Source organism: Haematobia irritans, chromosome 4 (genome assembly GCF_050003625.1).
Source record: "Haematobia irritans isolate KBUSLIRL chromosome 4, ASM5000362v1, whole genome shotgun sequence".
NCBI classification, from domain to species: domain Eukaryota; kingdom Metazoa; phylum Arthropoda; class Insecta; order Diptera; family Muscidae; genus Haematobia; species Haematobia irritans.
Genome location: NC_134400.1, coordinates 194,890,756 through 194,910,482, shown reverse-complemented (window position 1 = coordinate 194,910,482; position 19,727 = coordinate 194,890,756). Strand labels below are relative to the sequence as shown.

The 19,727-nt window shown below is 29.7% G+C and overlaps 1 protein-coding gene across 2 annotated transcripts in view; it reads right to left on the bottom strand.

The window, feature by feature from the left end:
* Nucleotides 1-6,821: 6,821 nt before the first annotated feature.
* The window catches only part of ImpE1 (Ecdysone-inducible gene E1), a 115,528-nt gene continuing 102,622 nt past the window's right edge, over nt 6,822-19,727 (bottom strand). For both annotated transcript variants that reach the window (XM_075305449.1, XM_075305450.1), the window contains exons 5-8: nt 13,824-19,037; nt 13,553-13,761; nt 7,890-8,433; nt 6,822-7,821 (exon numbers count right to left, since the gene is read on the bottom strand). In XM_075305449.1, the coding sequence (XP_075161564.1) occupies nt 7,745-7,821; nt 7,890-8,433; nt 13,553-13,761; nt 13,824-19,037 (6,044 nt within the window). In that variant the 3' untranslated portion in view covers nt 6,822-7,744. The remainder of the gene's footprint in view (nt 7,822-7,889; nt 8,434-13,552; nt 13,762-13,823; nt 19,038-19,727) is intronic.

Genomic DNA, 19,727 nt, shown 5'->3' with positions numbered 1-19,727 from the left:
TAATTGATACGATTAACTTTTTAATCAAGATAGAAGCATTAAGTCAATGATTGAAAAATTTTAAAATGTTTAATTAAAATATTAATTGATACATTTAACTTGCTAATCAAACTCGGAAGTCAATAAAAAAGGTGATGGATTTTTTTTTATTTCTAACTAAAAATTTATTTCAAACAATCAACATCAATTAAAGTTTTAATTTAAAAATTAGTTGAAATTTGTTAATGAAATCAATTAATTCTCTAATCAAGTATTTTTTTAATGTCCAATTAAAATAATGATTGATACTATGATATTCGTGATTGAATCAAAAAAAAAAAAAAAAAAAATTGTGTGTATTTAATTTCACGAAGTTCCTTATCATAGAATTAAGTCATAAAACCAAATGAAATAAAAGGCTTTTTGTTTTCCAAATCTGTGCTAATTTATTGAAATTTATCTTGCTTGAATTTATTCAGGCTCGTTCATTTCTATGTTGATCAAATCAAATCAAAGAAAAATCATACCAATCATGTTCACTGAAATCAAAGATTATAGATTTGAGGAAGATAGGAAATTGGCTTGCGTCATACCAAATGTTGCATTTACCAGATTAGTTTAATACATGTTTGTAATCTTTTAGTTGTTTTTCGTTTTTATTTTTTAAATGAAAAATTTAATTTTCTTAGTGAAACAATGTTAAATTTTAGGCAACAACAAAAAAAAAATACATTTTCCCCTTTATGGAAATTTATTTCGTGCACTTAATTTCTTTTTATTTGCATATTAATGCTATGCCAATATTTGTCGTATATGCGTTTGGTTCGAGTATTAAACTAATCTGGTAAATGGTTCGATCTCCTCAGTAACTAATTTCCTATCTTCCTACAATTTATAATCTTTGACTGAAATTGAGGGTCCCGTTCGGTATAATCATTCACAACCTCCTAACCAAACAAGCGTATGATTTGTTTGATTGTAACAAAGTTCTTCAATCAATACATTTTGAAATCACAACATTTTTGTTGTAGTTTGAGCGGGTCGAACGAACTCGTTTTTTCTATGCTCATGAGTGATTGTATTCGTTATTTTTTTTTTTAAGAGATGATTGAGTAGACTTGATCCATAGACCTTATAATACATAGATGAGCCATGGTTGTCAAACTATGTTTGACAGTTCCGAAGATTAAATATAAACGAGAAAAATAAGAGCACGCTTACAATCTCTTTCGTTTTCCTTTTTGTAGTTTGCCAATTTTACACAAAATTAGAACGTTTATGATGCAACAGAGGATTTATAAATAAATTAATATATTAAAAGTTCATATTTGAACAAAAAATTGTGACCAAAACCGCGAAAATACGAAATTTAATTTATAGCGGCATTGCTCTTTACGAACAACACAAAAGCAAATGCGCAAAAATTAATGTTTGGGACTGACTCTGTACGAAAAAATCAAAACGAAATGCCAGAAAATTAATGCCCTGTTCCTGTATATCGAACGAAAACCAGTTCGAAAGAAAGGCAGTAACTCGAATTCGAATGAATTTGGGTTTTTCTATTTTTGAAAGTTCGATTCGTTTGTATGAGAATACATTGATTATTAAAAATGAGTATTTTTAAATTTTTGGCCTGAGAATTCATTCAAATGTTAACAATGCTTTTACTTTTTTCTTGACACTTATTGTATATGTTCGTTTATTACTCGACAACAAAATATCAAGTGACTTGCCTTTCGAAATAAAAGAACAAAAATCAATTTTCTTTCGTTTGGAATACGAAAGAAAGCTTTCGTTCGATATACAGGAACAGGCCATAATTTTTGGAACTGACACATTTTTTTTAAAGAGAATTGTGGATCATCTATGTATTATAAGGTCTATGACTTGATCATACTCGTTACAGATCTCTGCTCGCTAATATGTTTATTAATTATTATTGACCATTAAAGCCACGTTTATTACACAACACAACACATAATTCACTTATCCCAGCCGAAAGTACTCGATGAGAGATGAAAAGTAATTTCTGGATTTTGCTAGATTGGATGCCGTTCGTTTCCTATGATACTCTTTTTTTCTCCAAATTCGATTTTGTGCACTTTTGATACCCTTCACCACTACTGTGGTACAGGGTATAATAAGTTTGTGCATTTGTATGTAACGCCAAGAAGGAAACGTCTGAGACCCATCGTTTAGTATACCGATCGTCTTAGAATTAAATTCTGAGTCGATTTAGCGATGTCCGTCTGTCTGTCTGTCCGTCTATCTGTATATGTAATTTTGTGTACAAAGTATAGCTCGCAGTTTAAGTCCGATCGTCCTCAAATTTGGCACAGAGTTTTACATTGGCTCAAAGACAATCGCTATTGATTTTGAATTGTCGTAGTTTTCAACGTATTTTATCAAAATTTCGGGCAGCCAAATATTTTGGGGCTTTCGTAAGATATGCAAAATATCAGCCAAATCGGTTCAGATTTAGATATAGCTCCCATATATATTTTTCGTCCGATTTCGACTAATATGGCCTCAAAAGACCGAGGTTTGCCCTGATTTGCTTCAAATTTTGCACAAGGTGTACGTTTAATGGTATCGTTAAGCGTGGTTCAAATCAGTTCAGATTTTGATATAGCTCTCATATATATCTTTCGTCCGATTTGAACTTATATGGGCAACAAAAGCCAGAGTTTTGCTCTGATTTGCTTCAAATTTGGCATAAGGAGTACGTTTAATAGTATCGTTAAGTGTGCCAAATTTGGTTGAAATTGGTTCAGATTTAGATTTAGGGAGCCACCGTGGTGCAATGGTTAGCATGCCCGTCTTGCATACACAAGGTCGTGGGTTCGATTCCTGCTTCGACCGAACACCAAAAAGTGTTTCAGCGGTGGATTATCCCACCTCAGTAATGCTGGTGACATTTCTGAGGGTTTCAAAGCTTCTCTAAGTGGTTTCACTGCAATGTGGAACGCCGTTCGGACTCGGCTATAAAAAGGAGGTCCCTTGTCATTGAGCTTAATATGGAATCGGGCTGCACTCAGTGATAAGAGAGAAGTTCACCAATATGGTATCACAATGGACTGAATAGTCTAAGTGAGCCTGATACATCGGCTGCCACCTAACCTAACCTAACCTAACCTAGATATAGCTCCCATATATATATATATATATATATATATATATATATATATATATATATATATATATATATATATATATATATATATATATATATATATATATATATATATATATATATATATCTATATCTATATATATATATCTATATATATATATATATATATATATATATATATATATATATATATATATATATATATATATATATATATATATATATATATATATATATATATATATATATATATATATATATATATATATATATATATATATATATATATATATATATATATATATATATATATATATATATATATATATATATATATATATATATATATATATATATATATATATATATATATATATATATATATATATATATATATATATATATATATATATATATATATATATATATATATATATATATATATATATATATATATATATATATATATATATAAATGTATATATATATATATATATATATATATATATATATATATATATATATATATATATATATATATATATATATATATATATATATATATTTCGCCCGATTTACACCCATATGACCACGGAGGCCAAAATTATTCTCCCATTCAGGTTTTTTACTGAGATAGCAGGATTATTATTCGAACTATGCATGTTAAATTTGGTAAAAACCGGTTCATATTAAGATATAGCTCCTGGTGATGCACGGGGGAAGTGGTGGATGATGCAAAGAGCAGAAAGTCACAGATGACGGTTGGCTTTGCACCTCCAAAAGAATTCGAGAAGAATATGTTCCCAATGACAATATGAACCGAGAAATAAGAAGGAACAACAAGGGAGTTAGATTTGGTTTTGGAATTCAAGATTTATTTTCGGATTGATTCTTGCCAGTAAGAACCTAACAAATTGACTGAGACAGATTAGCGGAAATTGCTGTTTGACGTGTTATGGTTTAGTGGATTAAAAATTTTGTCGTTAATAAATGTCAAACATATCGTACTTTTTATACCCTGCTCCACACTGTGGAACAGGGTATTATAAGTTAGTGCATATGTTTGCAACACCCAGAAAGAGACGAGATAGTCACATGGTGTATTTGGCAAAAATGCTCAGGGTGGGCTCCTGAGTCGATATAGCCATGTCCGCCTGTCCGTCCGTCCGTCCGTCCGTCCGTCTGTCTGTGAACACATTTTTCTGATCAAAGTCTAGGTCGCAATTTAAGTCCAATCGCCTTCAAATTTGGCACATGTTCCTAATTTGGGTCAGAATAGAACCCAAAGAATAGAATAGAATAGAATAGATTTTGGAAGAAATCGGTTCAGATTTAGATATAGCTCCCATATATATCTTTCGCCTGATATGCACTAATATGGACGCAGCTGCCAGAGTTTTATACCGATTTGCTTGAAATTTTGTACAAACATAACACTTCGTCGTATAGTCAAGTGTGCCATTTGATTGGAATCGGTTCAGATTTATATATAGCTCCCATATATATCTTTTGCCCGATATGGACTAATATGGTCCTAAAAGCCAGAGTTTTGGCCCAATTTGGTTGAAATTTTGCACAGGGAGTACAATTAGTAATATAGTCATGTGTGCCAAATTTGATTGGAATCGGTTCAGATTTATATATAGCTCCCATATATATCTTTTGCCCGATATGGACTTATATGGTCCTAAAAGCCAGAGTTTTGGCCCAATTTGGTTGAAATTTTGCACTAGGAGTACAATTAGTAATATAGTCATGTGTGCCAAATTTAATTGAAATCGGTTCAGATTTAGATATAGCTCCCATATATATGGTTTTCTGATTTCGACAAAAATGGCCAAAATACCAACATTTTCCTTGTTAAATCGCCACTGCTTAGTCGAAAAGTTGTAAAAATGACTCTAATTTTCCTTAACTTCTAATACGTTTATATCGAGCGATAAATCATAAATAAACTTTTGCGAAGTTTCCTTAAAATTCCGTTTGTAACACATCGAAATATTGCTCTAAGACCCCATAAAGTATATATATTCTGCGTCGTGGTGAAATTCTGAGTCGATCTAAGCATGTCCGTCCGTCCGTCTGTTGAGATCACGCTAACTTCCGAACGAAACAAGCTATCGACTTGAAACTTGGCACAAGTAGTTGTTATCGATGTAGGTCAGATGGTATTGAAAATGGGCCATATCGGTCCACTTTTACGTATAGCCCCCATATAAAGGGACCTTCAGATTTGGCTTGTGGAGCCTCTAACTGAAGCATATTTAATCCGATCCGGCTGAAATTTGGTACATGGTGTTGGTATATGGTCTCTAACAACCATGCAAAAATTGGTCCACATCGGTCCATAATTATATATGGCCCCCATATAAACCGATCCCCAGATTTGGCTTGCGGAGCCTAAAAGAGAAGCAAATTTCATCCGATCCGAGTGAAATTTGGTACATGGTGTTGGTATATGGTCTCTAATAACCATGCAAAAATTGGTCCACATCGGTCCATAATTATATATAGCCCTCATATAAACCGATCCCCAGATTTGGCTTGCGGAGCCTAAAAGAGAAGAAAATTTTAAAAATTTATTTCTATAGAAAATGTTGTTCAAATTTTATTCGGTTCATAATCATGGTTGCCACTCGAGCCACAAATAATCTACCAAGATTTTATTTCTATAGAAAATTTTGTCAAAAGTTTATTTCTATAGAAAATTTTGTTAAAATTTTATTTCTGTAGAATTTTTTTGTTAAAATTTTCTTTCTATAGAATATTTTGTCAAAATTTTTATTTCTATAGAAAATTTTGTGAAAATTTTATTTCTATAGAAAATTTTATTTCTGTAGAAAATTTTGTCAAAATTTTATGTCTACTTTGTCAAACTGAATTATATACGTATTGGATCGATCTTTTTTGATTTAATATATACCATGTATGGACTTACATACAATTTAGAAGATGGTGTTAAGAGGTTTTAAGATACATTACAATCGGCAAGCGTTACCGCAACTTAAATAATTCGATTGTGGATGGCAGTGTTTAGAAGAAGTTTCTACGCAATCCATGTTGGAGGGTACATAAGCTTCGGCCTTGCCGATCTTACGGCCGTATATACTTGTTTTTTTACTAAAATTGTGTTCCACCCTAGTGCATTAGCCAACTTAAATTTTGAGTCTATAGATTTTGTAAAAGTCTATCAAATTCTGTCCAAATCGAGTGATATTTAAATGTATGTATTTGGGACAAACCTTTATATATAGCCCCTAACACATTTGACGGATGTGATATGGTATCGAAAATTTAGATCTACAAAGTGGTGCAGGGTATAATATAGTCGGCCCCGCCCGACTTTTGACTTTCCTTACTTGTTTTAACTTCAAGAAGTGGTCACTTTTTTCTGGGTGTATAGAAAACTTTGTCAAAATATAGCTTCCAAAGAAAATTACAGCAAAATTTAATTTCCAAAGAAAATATTGTAAACATGTTTAATCTATAGAAATTTTTTCTCAAAATTTAGCTTCCAAAGAAAATTTCAGCAAAATTTAGTTTCCAATGAAAATTTTCTCAACATTTTATTTCTATAGAAAATTTTGTCAAATTTTTATTTCCATAATTTTTGTTAGAATTCTACCAACTGTGGCAACCGTGGCTGGATGTCAATGATTACAGTGTCTTCAATGAAGTGAAATGAAAAATTAAACAAATTATTAATAACTTAATTTATTTCAATATAATTATATTTATTTTTCATATATTTATAATTCCAGTTCCTTTATTTCTTTTGTTGTTTTTGCAAAAAAAAAAAAATGTTACAATTGACATTTGGAAAAAGATAAAATAAATAATATTCCAAACACACAAAAATTATATTTTCTTTTTTTTTATTTAAAGTATTCCATCATATTATCATGTGTGATCCTGATAAATCTAACAAAAATTTATTTGCAATTATTTATGATCTCTTGATGAACATTATCTTGAAAATTACCCTTAATTTGTTTTTTTTTGTTTTGTTTTTAATTTTATTATTTCAAAATGTTTTATTTTAAGTCAGTTTAAACCTATTTACATGAAGAGCTTGGGGTTTGGTTTTAGTTGGTAAAGATTAGAAAATAGGAAATTCTCCAATAGATTTTTGAAACGATTTTTTTTAATATAAACTTTACTTTAATATTCTAATTAAATCAAATAAATAAATAAATCAAAGAGCAGAATGTGAATTTTTGTTTTTTAATGCAAACACTAATACGGATAGTTTTTGTTTTTTATTTATTTTTTTTTTTTTTTTCTAAACAATTGTCTAACATCGCTAGATCAAAGGATTTGATATTTCTAGTCCATCGTAACCATATCTCTTGTGAGTTGAGGACATCAGTCTGGCTTGGCTGTCTTGATATATCGATTTAAAATTCCAACCTTTGCTAGCAAGGTAACAATTGTTTGTATCCGTTTTTGGCAAATAATTTCGGAAATAATTTTTAGTGCCTTTTGAAAACCTATCGATTTATAAAAATAGAATAAATAATAACTTAATCTAAGACAGTGGGGGTTGTTGAAGATACAGGAGATTTTCTCCTAGTAGAGATATAGAAAACACCAAATGCCCTTAGAGTGAATAGGGCCTGGGCAAAATGAATTTTACCATAACGATAGAGGACGATGGCGGGCTAAAAATTCCGAGACATGTAAGGCAGGTTTATCAATTGCAGGACATCCTATAAGACACAAAACAAGAATATTTAGCATTCAATTATAAAAAAGAAAGTCAATTTTGAAAACTTACTGCACACCGAGCAGGTTTGCTCGTCCGTACCATCACCACATCCATCACGGCCCGAGCATACAATAGCCGTAGATCGACAGCGGCCATTACTACATCTATGGGGACAATAGGCATTCTCATCCACATTCTTATTCATCAAACCGCCAGCGGTCAATAGTTGTAGGAAGAAATTCGGCATAGAGCGAGAACCACAAAGATGTGGTGGCTCATCACTACCATCTCGGCAAGAGATGATGGCATTACAGTATTCATATTCAGGCAAACATTCACCACTCTTGCAGCGGAAGGTATGGGGAGGACAAGCCTCATTTGTCTTCAGACCAGTACAACCCATTTCATCTTCGCCATGGGGACATTGTTTACGACCATCACATAGGGCAGCACGTGAAATACAGCGGCCACTATGGCCACATTGGAAGGCTTGTTCCGGGCAGCTTTGATTACGGCGTGAATTAAAGGTACACTCTTCATCGGAGGCATCATTGCAATCGGGTCGGCCATCGCATACAAAGAACCACGATATACAAACTCCACTGGAACGACACTGAAAGGAAAACGAAAAAGATGAAGGATTAGTAATGTGCGAAATTTTATTTCCATAGAAAAAATTTTATCAAAATTGTATTTCCATAGACAATTTTGCCAAAATTTGATTTCTATAGAAAATTTTAGCAAAAGTTGATTTCTATAGAAAATTTTAGCAAAATTTAACTTTTATAGAAAATTTAGTCAAAATTTTATATCTATAGAAAATTTTGTTAAAATTTTATTTCTATAGAAAATTTTGTCAAAATTTTATTTCTATAGATTTTTTTTTGAAAATTTTATTCTATAGAAAATTTTTTGAAAATTTTATTCTATAGAAAATTTTGTCAAAATTTGATTTCTATAGAAAATTTTGTCAAAATTTGATTTCTATAGAAAATTTTAGCAAAATTTTATTTTTATAGAAAATTTGTTCAAAATTTTATTTCGATAGAAAATTTTGTTAAAATTTTATTTCTATAGAAAATTTTGTCAAAATTTTATTTCTGTAGAAAATTTTGTCGAAATTTCATATCTATAGAAAATTTTGTTAAAATTTTACTTTTTATAGAAAGTTTTGTCAAAATTTTATTTCTAAAGAAATTTTTGTCAAAATTTGATTTCTACAGAAAATTTTGTCAAAATTTTATTTCTATAGAAAGCTCTTCTAAAATTTTAATTCTATAGAAAATGTTGTCAATATTTTATTTCTATAGAAAGTTTTTCTAAAATTTTAATTCTATAGAAAATTTTATTTCTATAAAAAAATTTGTAAAAATTTTATTTTTATAGAAAATTTTGTCAAAATTTTATTTCTATAGAAAATTTTGTCAGAATTTTATTTCTGTAGAATTTTTTTTTCAAAATTTTATTCTATAGAATTTTTTTCAAAATTTTATTCTATAGAAATTTTTTTCAAAATTTTATTCTATAGAAAATTTTTTCAAAATTTGATTTCTAAAGAAAATTTTGTCAAAATTTGATGTCTATAGAAAATTTTGTCAAAATTTTATTTCTATAGAAAATTTTGTCAATATTTTATTTCTATAGAAAGTTTTTCTAAAATTTTAATTCTATAGAAAATATTATTTCTATAAAAAATTTTATCGAAATTTTATTTTTATAGAAAATTTTTATTTCGATAGAAAATTTTGTTAAAATTGTATTTCTATAGAAAATTTTGTCAAAATTTTATTTCTATAGAAAGTTTTGTCAAAATTGTATTTCTATAAAAAATTTTGTCAAAATTTTATTTCTATAGAAAATTTTGTTAAAATTTTATTTCTATAGCAAATTTTCTCAAAATTTTATTTCTATAGAACATTTTGTCAAAATTTTATGTCTATAGAAAATTTTCTCAAAAAAATTATTTCTATAGACAATTTTGTCAAAATTTTATTTCTATAGAAAATTTTGTCAAAATTTTATTTCTATAGAAAATTTTGTCAAACTTTTATTCCGATAGAAAATTTTCTCAATATTTTACTTTTATAGAAAATTTTGTTAAAATTTTATTTTTTATAGAAAATTTTGTCATAATGTGATTTCTATAGAAAATTTTGTCAAAATTTTATTTCTAAAGAAAATTATGTAAAAATTTGATTTCTATTCTATTTCTATCTTGACAATTTTGTCAAAATTTGATTTCTATAGAAAATTTTAGCAAAATTTTATTCTATAGAACATTTTTTCAAAATTTTTTTCCAAAGAAAATTTTGTCAAAATTTGATTTCTATAGAAAATTTTAGCAAAATTTTATTTGTATAGAAAATTTGTTCAAAATTTTATTTCCATAGAAAATTTTGTTAAAATTTTATTTCTACAGAAAATTTTGTCAAAATTTTATTTCTGTAGAAAATTTTGTCAAAATTTGATTTCTATAGAAAATTTTGTCAAAATTTTATTTCTATAGAAAGTTTTTCTAAAATTTTAATTCTATAGAAAATTTTGTCAATATTTTATTTCTATAGAAAGTTTTTCTAAAATTTTAATTCTATAGAAAATTTTATTTCTATAAAAAGTTTTGTCAAAATTTTATTTTTATAGAAAATTTTGTTAAAATTTTATTTCTATAAACAATTTTGTCAAAATTTTATTTCTATAGAATTTTTTTTCAAAATTTTATTTCTATAGAATTTTTTTCAAAATTTTATTCTATAGAATTTTTTTCCAAATTTTATTCATAGAAAATTTTTTAAAAATTTTATTCTATAGAGTTTTTTTTTCAAAATTTTATTCTATAGATTTTTTTTCAAAATTTTATTCTATAGAAATTTTTTTCAAAATTTTATCCTATAGAAATTTTTTTCAAAATTTTATTCTATAGAAAATTTTTTCAAAATTTTATTTCTAAAGAAAATTTTGTCAAAATTTTATTCATAGAAAAATTTTTAAAAATTTTATTCTATAGAGTTTTTTTTTCAAAATTTTATTCTATAGAGTTTTTTTTTCAAAATTTTATTCTATAGATTTTTTTCAAAATTTTATCTTATAGAAATTTTTTTCAAAATTTTATTCTATAGAAAATTTTGTCAAAATTTTATTTCTATAGAAAATTTTGTCAATATGTTATTTTTATAGAAAATTTTGTCAATATGTTTTTTTATAGAAAATTTTCTTAAAATTCTATTTTTTATAGAAAATTTTGTCCAAATTTAAATTCTAAAGACAATTTTGTCAAAATGTGATTTCAATCGAACATTTTGTCAAAATTTTATTTCTAAAGAAGATTTTGTCAAAATTTGATTTCTATAGAAAATTTTGTCAAAATTTTATTTCTATAGAACATTTTCTCAAAATTTTATTTCTTTAGAAAGTTTTTCTAAAATGTTAATTCTATAGAAATTTTTTTCAAAATATTATTCTATTGATAATTTTTCAAAATTTTATTTCTATAGAAAATTTTAGCAAAATTTGATTTTTATAGAAAATTTTAGCAAAATTTGATTTTTATAGAAAATTTCTTCAAAATTTTATTTCGATAGAAAATTTTGTTAAAATTTAATTTCTATAGAAAATTTTGTCAACATTTTACTTTTATGGAAAATTTTGTCAAAATTAGATTTCTAAAGAAAATTTTGTCAAAATTTGATTTCTATAGAAATTTTATTTCTATAGAAAGTTTTTCTCAAAATTTGATTTCTATAGAAATTTTATTTCTATAGAAAGTTTTTCTCAAAATTTTATTTCTATAGAAAATTTTGTCAATATTTTATTTCTATAGAAAGTTTTTCTAAAATTTTAATTCTATAGAAAATTTTAGTTCTATAAAAAATTTTGTCAAAATTTTATTTCTATAGAAAATTTTGTCAAAATTTTATATCTATAGAAAATTTTGTCAAAATTTTATTTCTATAGAAAATTTTGTCAAAATTTTATTTCTAAAGAAAATTTTGTCAAAATTTTATTTCTATAGAAAATTTTAGCAAAATTTTATTTTTATAGAAAATTTCTTCAAAATTTTATTTCTATAGAAAATTTTGTCAAAATTTTATTTCGACAGAAAATTTTGTTAAAATTTTATTTCTATAGAAAATTTTGTCAAACTTTTATTTCGATACAAAATTTTGTCACTATTTTACTTTTATAGAAAATTTTGTTAAAATTTTATTTTTTATAGAAAATGTTGTCAAAATTTTATTTCTATAGAAAATATTAGCAAAATTTTATTGTTATAGAAAATTTCTATAAAATTTTATTTCTATAGAAAATTTTGTCAAAATTTTATTTCTATAGAAAATTTATTCAAAATTTGATTTCCATAGGAAATTTTGTCAAAATGTTATTTCTATACAAAATTTTGTCAATATTTTATTTCTATAGAAAGTTTTTCTAAAAATTTAATTCTATAGAAAATTTTATTTCTGTAAAAAATTTTGTTAAAATTTTATTTCTTTAGAAAATTTTGTCAAAATTTTATTTCGATAGAAAATGTTGTCAACATTTTATTCTATAGAAATTTTATTCTATAGAAAATTTTTTTAAAATTTTATTTCTAAAGAAAATTTTGTCAAAATTTGATTTCTATAGTAAATTTTAGCAAAATTTTATTCTATAGAAAATTTTGTCAAAATTTTATTTCTATAGAAATTTTTGTCAAACTTTTATTCCGATAGAAAATTTTGTCAATATTTTACTTTTATAGAAAATTTTGTCAAAATTTTATTTCTAAAGAAAATTTTGTCAAAATTTGATTTCTATAGAAAATTTTTTCAATATTTTATTTCTATAGAAAGTTTTTCTAAAATTTTAATTCTATAGAAAATTTTGTCAAAATTTTATTTCTATCGAAAATTTTGTCAATATTTTATTTCTATAGAAAATTTTGTCAAAATTCTATTTAGAAAATTTTGTCAAAATTCAATTTAGAAAATTTTGTCAAAATTGTATATCTTTAGAAAGTTTTGTCAAAATTTTATTTCTATAGAAAATTTTGTCAAAATTCTATTTCTATAGAAAATTTTGTCAAAATTCTATTTCTTTAGAAAATTTTGTCAAAATTTTATTTCTATAGAAAATTTTGTCAAAATTTTATTTCTGTAGAAAATTATGTCAAAATTTTATTTCTATAGAAAATTTTGTCAAAATTTTATTTCTATAGAACATTTTCTCATAATTTTATTTCTATAGAAAGTTTTTCTAAAATTTTAATTCTATAGAAAATTTTCTCAATATTTTATTTCTATAGAAAATTTTGTCAAAATTTTATTTCTATAGAAAATTTTGTCAAAATTTTTTTTCTATAGAACATTTTCTCATAATTTTATTTCTATAGAAAGTTTTTCTAAAATTTTAATTCTATAGAAAATTTTATTTTTATATAAATTTTTATTCCGATAGAAAATTTTGTAAATATTTTACTTTTATAGAGAATTTTGTCAAAATTTTATATCTGCAGAAAATTTTGTTTCAATAGAAAATTTTGTCAAAATTTTATTTCTATAAAATTAGAAAATTTGAATCAAAATTTTATTTATATAAAAAATTTTCTCAAAATTGTATCTTTATAGAAAATTCTGTAGAAAATTTTGGCAATTTTTTTCTATAGAAAATTTTCACAAATTTTTGTTTCTATAGAAAATTTTTTCAAATTTTTATTTCGATACAAAACTTTGTCAAAATTCCATTACATAACTCACCTGGAATGTACCAGGACTACATCCGGTTTTTTCAGCACCACATTGTTTAGCAGCAACATCTGAAGGTGAATAAGCATTCACGGCACAATCGCATAGGCCATGGGCATTGCATACAGTATTGGGATCGGCCAATTGACATTGCTTGTCGGTGGAACAACTCAAACCTAAGGAGACGGCTTCCAAACTTAATTCAACTCGCTTGCGAATTTCTAAAGAAACAATAAAAGAATCAAAATAATTTCCAAAAATTTTCTAATAATTGAAATACTACCTGAGGCACTAGGTTTCCTAGTAAATGAATTTTCTGATGATGCATCTAAGTGTTGAGGCTCTGGGGTAACCACTTCCTCATTGCTTTGGGTGGACATTAAAGGTTTCAAGGTAGTGACTACAGGTGCAGCAGGTTCCATGAGGGTAACACGACTAGCCAAATTCAACATTGTTTGTGTAGTTAACTCGGCAATACCAGCTGTGGTTGTGGCCTCAGCCTGTTCATGTTCCGACTCAGGACTATAGAGTTCATTATTGGTTATCGTGGTGGTTTCCACTATCAAATTATCAGTTTCCAATTCATTGGGTACATAAACATCATCACCCGACATATCGAACGGTATCTCTAGAGTGGATAAATTGTGGTTGGTTTCCGAATCTTTATTTTGGGAAATGGAATTATCACCAGAGGATTCCTCCTTGTCATCACCGGAAGCTTCTTGGTTTTCAATGGGGCTTTGGACTTCTTGTGTTTGAGATTCGGATTTTTTGTCTTCTTGAGGAGATTCCATATCCTGACTATGTTGAGCCATTTCTTGTATATCTGGATAGAAGGTTATTAGTTTATCTTCAGGATCAATCATAACCTCTGTAGCTTCTTCATTTGGGCTATTTTGGGAAATGATTTTCTCTTCAGAAATATTGGAATCTTCAGCAATTAAATCAGGAATATCTTCTTTCATTGGTCGGTTCTCATGAATCTGTTGTTGTTGTTCTTGGTGTTGTTCGGAAGATGCAGGTTCTATAGTACCTTCTTCCTTGATAAGATCCATTAGAATATCTTGAATAGATGCATTTGATTCAAAGTCTTCATTTAGATCTTGATCTTGGTCAAGTTCATCTTGATTGTCATCATTACGATCTATATACTGAGGTTGGTGATCTTCAACATTAGACATTTCATGTTGGTGCTGATTTTGATTATTCATAATTCCTGGATATTGACTATTGATCATTTCCTGCTCAGAATCTATTGGGCCATCAGGCATATTAGCTAAATCGTGATGACCACTTTGTTCTTCTTGAGGAATTGGTGAAGATTCTACATCATCATTGGTTTCAACTTCACTCTCCTTTTCGCTATCGAATTTTTCGGACGACTCAATGTGACTTTCCGGTGTTTCTTTTATTCCTTCAGGTTGTTCTTCATTGTTCATCTCCTCCTTTTGGGAGTAATTTGCGGATTCAGAGTTTTCAGGATATTCAACAAGATTTGCATCGAGTTCTCCTGTATTGTGAGATATTTCTTGTTCCTTGTCAATAGTTTCGGGATCTTTGTGTTCTTCTTCATTTAACTCTTCTTCAGTTTCTGCCTGATTTTCTGTTTGTATTTTCTCACCTTCATTTTGTGGATTTTCCATTTCCCTTGATGGATCTGCATTTTGAAGTTCTGCAAAAGCTTCAGTAATGGCTTCAAAATCTTCCATCGGGACCATAACTTCATCGGCAAAATGTTGTTCGCTTATTGAAGGTTTCTGATATTCATGCTTTTCCTGATCATCAAGCAGTGAATTGAGGTTTTCCATTGGCTGAGTTTCTTGATGTTCACTAATTTGCGATTCAGTTTCAGTCCTTGTTCCTAGATCTTCGTTCTGTTCACCATGTTCTAAAACTACTTCATTATTACTGACTTGATCTTCGTGTTTCTCCTCACTATTTTCTGATTTAGTGTCAGTTTCAATTGTTGTTTCCTGATCTTCTTTGAGGACTTCATTTTGTTGACCATGTTCTAGAACTGTTTCACTATCACTGTATTGATTTTCGTGCTTTTCTTCACTATTTGCTGATTCTGATTCAGTTTTTGTTCCTAGGTTTTCGTTCTGTTCACCATGTTCTAGAACTGTTTCACTATTACTGGCTTGATCTTCGTGCTTCTCTTCACTATTTGCTGATACTGATTCGGTTTTTGTTCCTAGGTTTTCGTTCTGTTCACCATGTTCTAGAACTGTTTCACTATTACTGGCTTGATCTTCGTGTTTCTCTTCACTATTTTCTGATTTGGTGTCAGTTTCAGTTATTGTTCCTAGGTCTTCTTTGGGATTTTCGTTATGTTCACCATGTTCTAAAACTGTTTCACTGTTACTGACTTGATCTTCATGCTTCTCATCTATCAATGAGATATCAATTTCTTGGTGTCCTTCATTTGTTTCTTCATTTTTATGTCCGGATAAGAATTCATCCATTAGATGTTCTTGTTCCACATTTGATTCAGAGTTATGTTGATTTTCATGTTTCATTTGATTTTCAAATATTTCCAAAATATTTGCCATATCTAAGTCTTGTTGATCATTCTCCAAATCAGTATTCAATGTGGACTCTTGATGATCAACAGATGGTAAGTTTTCTCCTTCAGAACCATTATTTTCCATACCTTCTTCATCTTGAGTGTTTTGATCTGCTGGTATTGAAGTTGAGTCCTGTTGTTTATCCATTGTCATTTGTAGGTCTTGATTTTCGATTTCATTTTCTAAGTATTGGTCATCTTCAACAACTGGAACTTCTGCAATTTCTTTTTCCGTATCTAAAGTTTCACTATGGCCTTCCAAATGAAGAGATTCATCATGGTCAGGTTTCATTTCTACCTCTTGTTCATGGTGAAGATTTTCACTGGCATTAATAACGGTCTCCAATGGTTTGTCTTCAGTTTCCTCTTGGTGTATATCAGTAGGCTTTTCTTCTCCTTCTTGGTCCTCTTTATCCGAGGAAATCTGAATATTGCTATGATCTTCATTTAGGGTTTGAGCTGGTTCATCAACTTTAAGATTGACATCTTCACTTGTCATGACCGCTTGATTAATTTCACCCTGCAATTGATTAGGCTCCTCATTGCTAACATGTCCTAATTCATCTTGAAAATTCTCAATTTCGCTTTCAATAGCTGGAACTTTAACTTGCTCAATTGTTGATGAAGATTCCACGGTGTCTGTATTCTCCATAACCTGTGAGTATTCTTCGTTCAATGTATCAATAGGTTTTGAAGGATCTTCCGAAGCTACCATCATAGTTGAGCCTTCCACAGTATTGGGTATATGATTTTCAGCCTCGGATAGGGTTTCCTGCTCAACATTGTGTTCTTCAATCAATTGAGATCCTTCTTCTTCTCCAACCTGTGAGTGTTCTTCGTTCAATGTTTCAATAGGTTTTGAATGATCTTCCGAGGCTGCCATCACAGTTGAGCCTTCCACAGTATTGGGTATATGATTTTCAGCCTCGGATAGGGTTTCCTGCTCAACATTGTGTTCTTCAATCAATTGAGATCCTTCTTCTTCTTCTCCAATATGATTGACATTGGAATTGTCTTCTTGAATTACTTCGGTCTCTTCGGAAAGCTTTTCTGTATTCTCGCCTTGAGATAGTTCTTCCAAATGAGACACAATTTCTTCAGGCTCTGGTTTAAGTTCCAAATAATCTGAAACTTCCTCCTGATTCCACGTTGTATGTTCATCATGATTGCCTAGGTGATCTTCTTCCATTTCATCAGCTTGACTTATAACATTTTCATTGCCTTGATCGATCACCTCTGACTGCGGTTCATGCTGATGATCTTCCTGATCATCACTCTCCTCTTCAGTATGTGATGGTATTTTGTTTGTGGTCTCTGCAATTTGTTGGTGATCTTCCTGCTGCTTTTGATCCGTTTCGTCTTCATTCAGTTTTTCATTGATTTGTTCTTCTTGGTGGATCAATAGTTGATTTTCAGCATCATTACTGTCCGCTATTTGGCCCCCAGTGTTGTTATGGTCTTCGATAGTTGGTTGATGGTTTTCCAGTTTTTCATTCTCGCTATCTTGGTCAACGGCATCTGTATGATCTATGTGTTGTACTGTTTCATCTGCCTCTTGTTCAATATTAGCGGTTTGTTCTTCTGGAGTTTGGTTTGCAGTTTCATGTTCTTCATCTTCGGTTGGCTGTTGTGCTAACACTTGGTGCTCTTCATCAGCAAAAGTTGGCATTTCGGTGGCTGAGGACTCAGCAGCTGCCGCAGCAGCGGCGACTTCATCTTCATTCATTTGTGCGGTAATACCATCATCAATCTCTTCTGATGCTCCCGGCAGTTGTTGGTGTTGTTGCAATGTTACTGCTTCCATTTCATTGTTATCACTTTCGTTTTCTACGATATCATCATGATCGGTGGCGCCTTGAACAAGTTCATCGTGTTGTGGTTGATGAATGTCGCCATTATGTGAATTACCATTCTCCTCCAGGGCTATCTGTTGGATGTTGCTGGTACTGATATCCATGTTATCGACGTTTGTGTTTTCTAGGTGTTGATCGGAAATATGATCCTCCATCATCTCCGATTGATCTACAACTTGTTCTTCAATATTGGGATTATGTTCGGTTTCTTCCATTAGCGAATAATTAGGCGCCTGAGGTAAGGGATAATGGTCAGCAGTCTGGGCTTCTTCGTCCATTTCTTCTTGGGCTGCTTCATAATCGAAATTCATGGTATTGTCCACCACATCAGAATATTCCGCGGGATGTTCTTCTTCATTTTTATCGCCTTCAGCTTCTTCGTGATGATTTTGAGGTTCTTCTTCTTCTTTGTGATCCTGTCCGTCTTCTGCTGGGGCAGGATGTTCATCATTGTATTCATAATCGGGTTTATAAGGATAATCATCGGTAACCATGGGAATATCTTGAGTAGAATCTTCTTCCTGACCAGTATGTTGAACGGTAGTAATATCAGCAGGAGTTAATGGAGTTTGTTGCGTGGTGGGAATCTCTATTTTAGTTTCTTCCGAGTGTTTTAGGGAATCCTCCACATCTTGTTCTTCAACTGAGACATTGTGTTCTTCAACTTCTTCCTCTGGAATTACGACATTCTCTTCAATCTGAGGATCAGATAATGTATTCAATGGCATTTCTTGTTCCTTTGGATGATTAACCACGGGAGCATCTGTTACAATTACTGGTAATGGGGCTGCGGTGGTGGTGGTTGTGGATGATGTACTCGTTACAGGAGCCGAGGTTGTAGAGACCAAAGAAGCTTGATTTTGACTTGAGGTTTCATTTGGAATTTCTTGATTGGGTGGATTGCCTTCAGTTTGTGCTTGGATTACTTCGGGTTCAACACAATTGCCTCCCTTTAGTTTTGCCGGAGCCGTACACTGACAGCGACCAAATAAATTGGGTATCAAGAAATCACAATGGGTTTTTTCACTGAACATTCTACAGTGGGCATGACTGTAGCAAACAGAACCAGGTAGTGCAGCTGAAAGTGGACAAAAATAAAAATAAAGTAATCGATTAGTTTTGATTGGTCGACATAGTAAAGAAGAAATTCTTAAAAATACAAATCTTTTGGAGCATATGAAGAAATTTTGTGATATCTGTGGTTTCCAACAGAAGTTACATCGTTACCACTAGAGAGGTGCGACATTCTCTCTGGTTGTGTCTTTGGCTTTCGTCCACCACACGTAGGTGCTAACCTAGATTTGAACATCCTCTCTAGACCCAAACTCTAAAAGGACTGAAAACTAGAGCTTTACCTCTAGCCGATGTACCTTTTGCTCCCAACTGCAATTCTGTCCTCAAACTAGAGGAGAGCTCTTTGTTCCAGTCTCATGTACAATTTCGTTGTCAAAGTGGGGGGAGAACATTTTCGCTAGTTGCAAATGTTTCGCTTTCGGCGAAGCGATTGAAAACTAGAGAAGAGTTCTACCTCTAGCCGATGGACCTTTTGCCCTCAACTGCAATTCTGTCCTCAAACTAGAGGAGAGCTCCCTGTTCCTGTCTCATCCACAATTTCGTCGTCAAAGTGGGGGAGAACATTCTCTCTAGTTGCAAATCTTTGCAACTGATCACACCCACTCTAGATTCAAACTATATTCATTAAACGACAAATGACCGGCAATCGCCGTCCCACTACCATTTGGTGAGAATAAATTCTTGTCTTCAATCA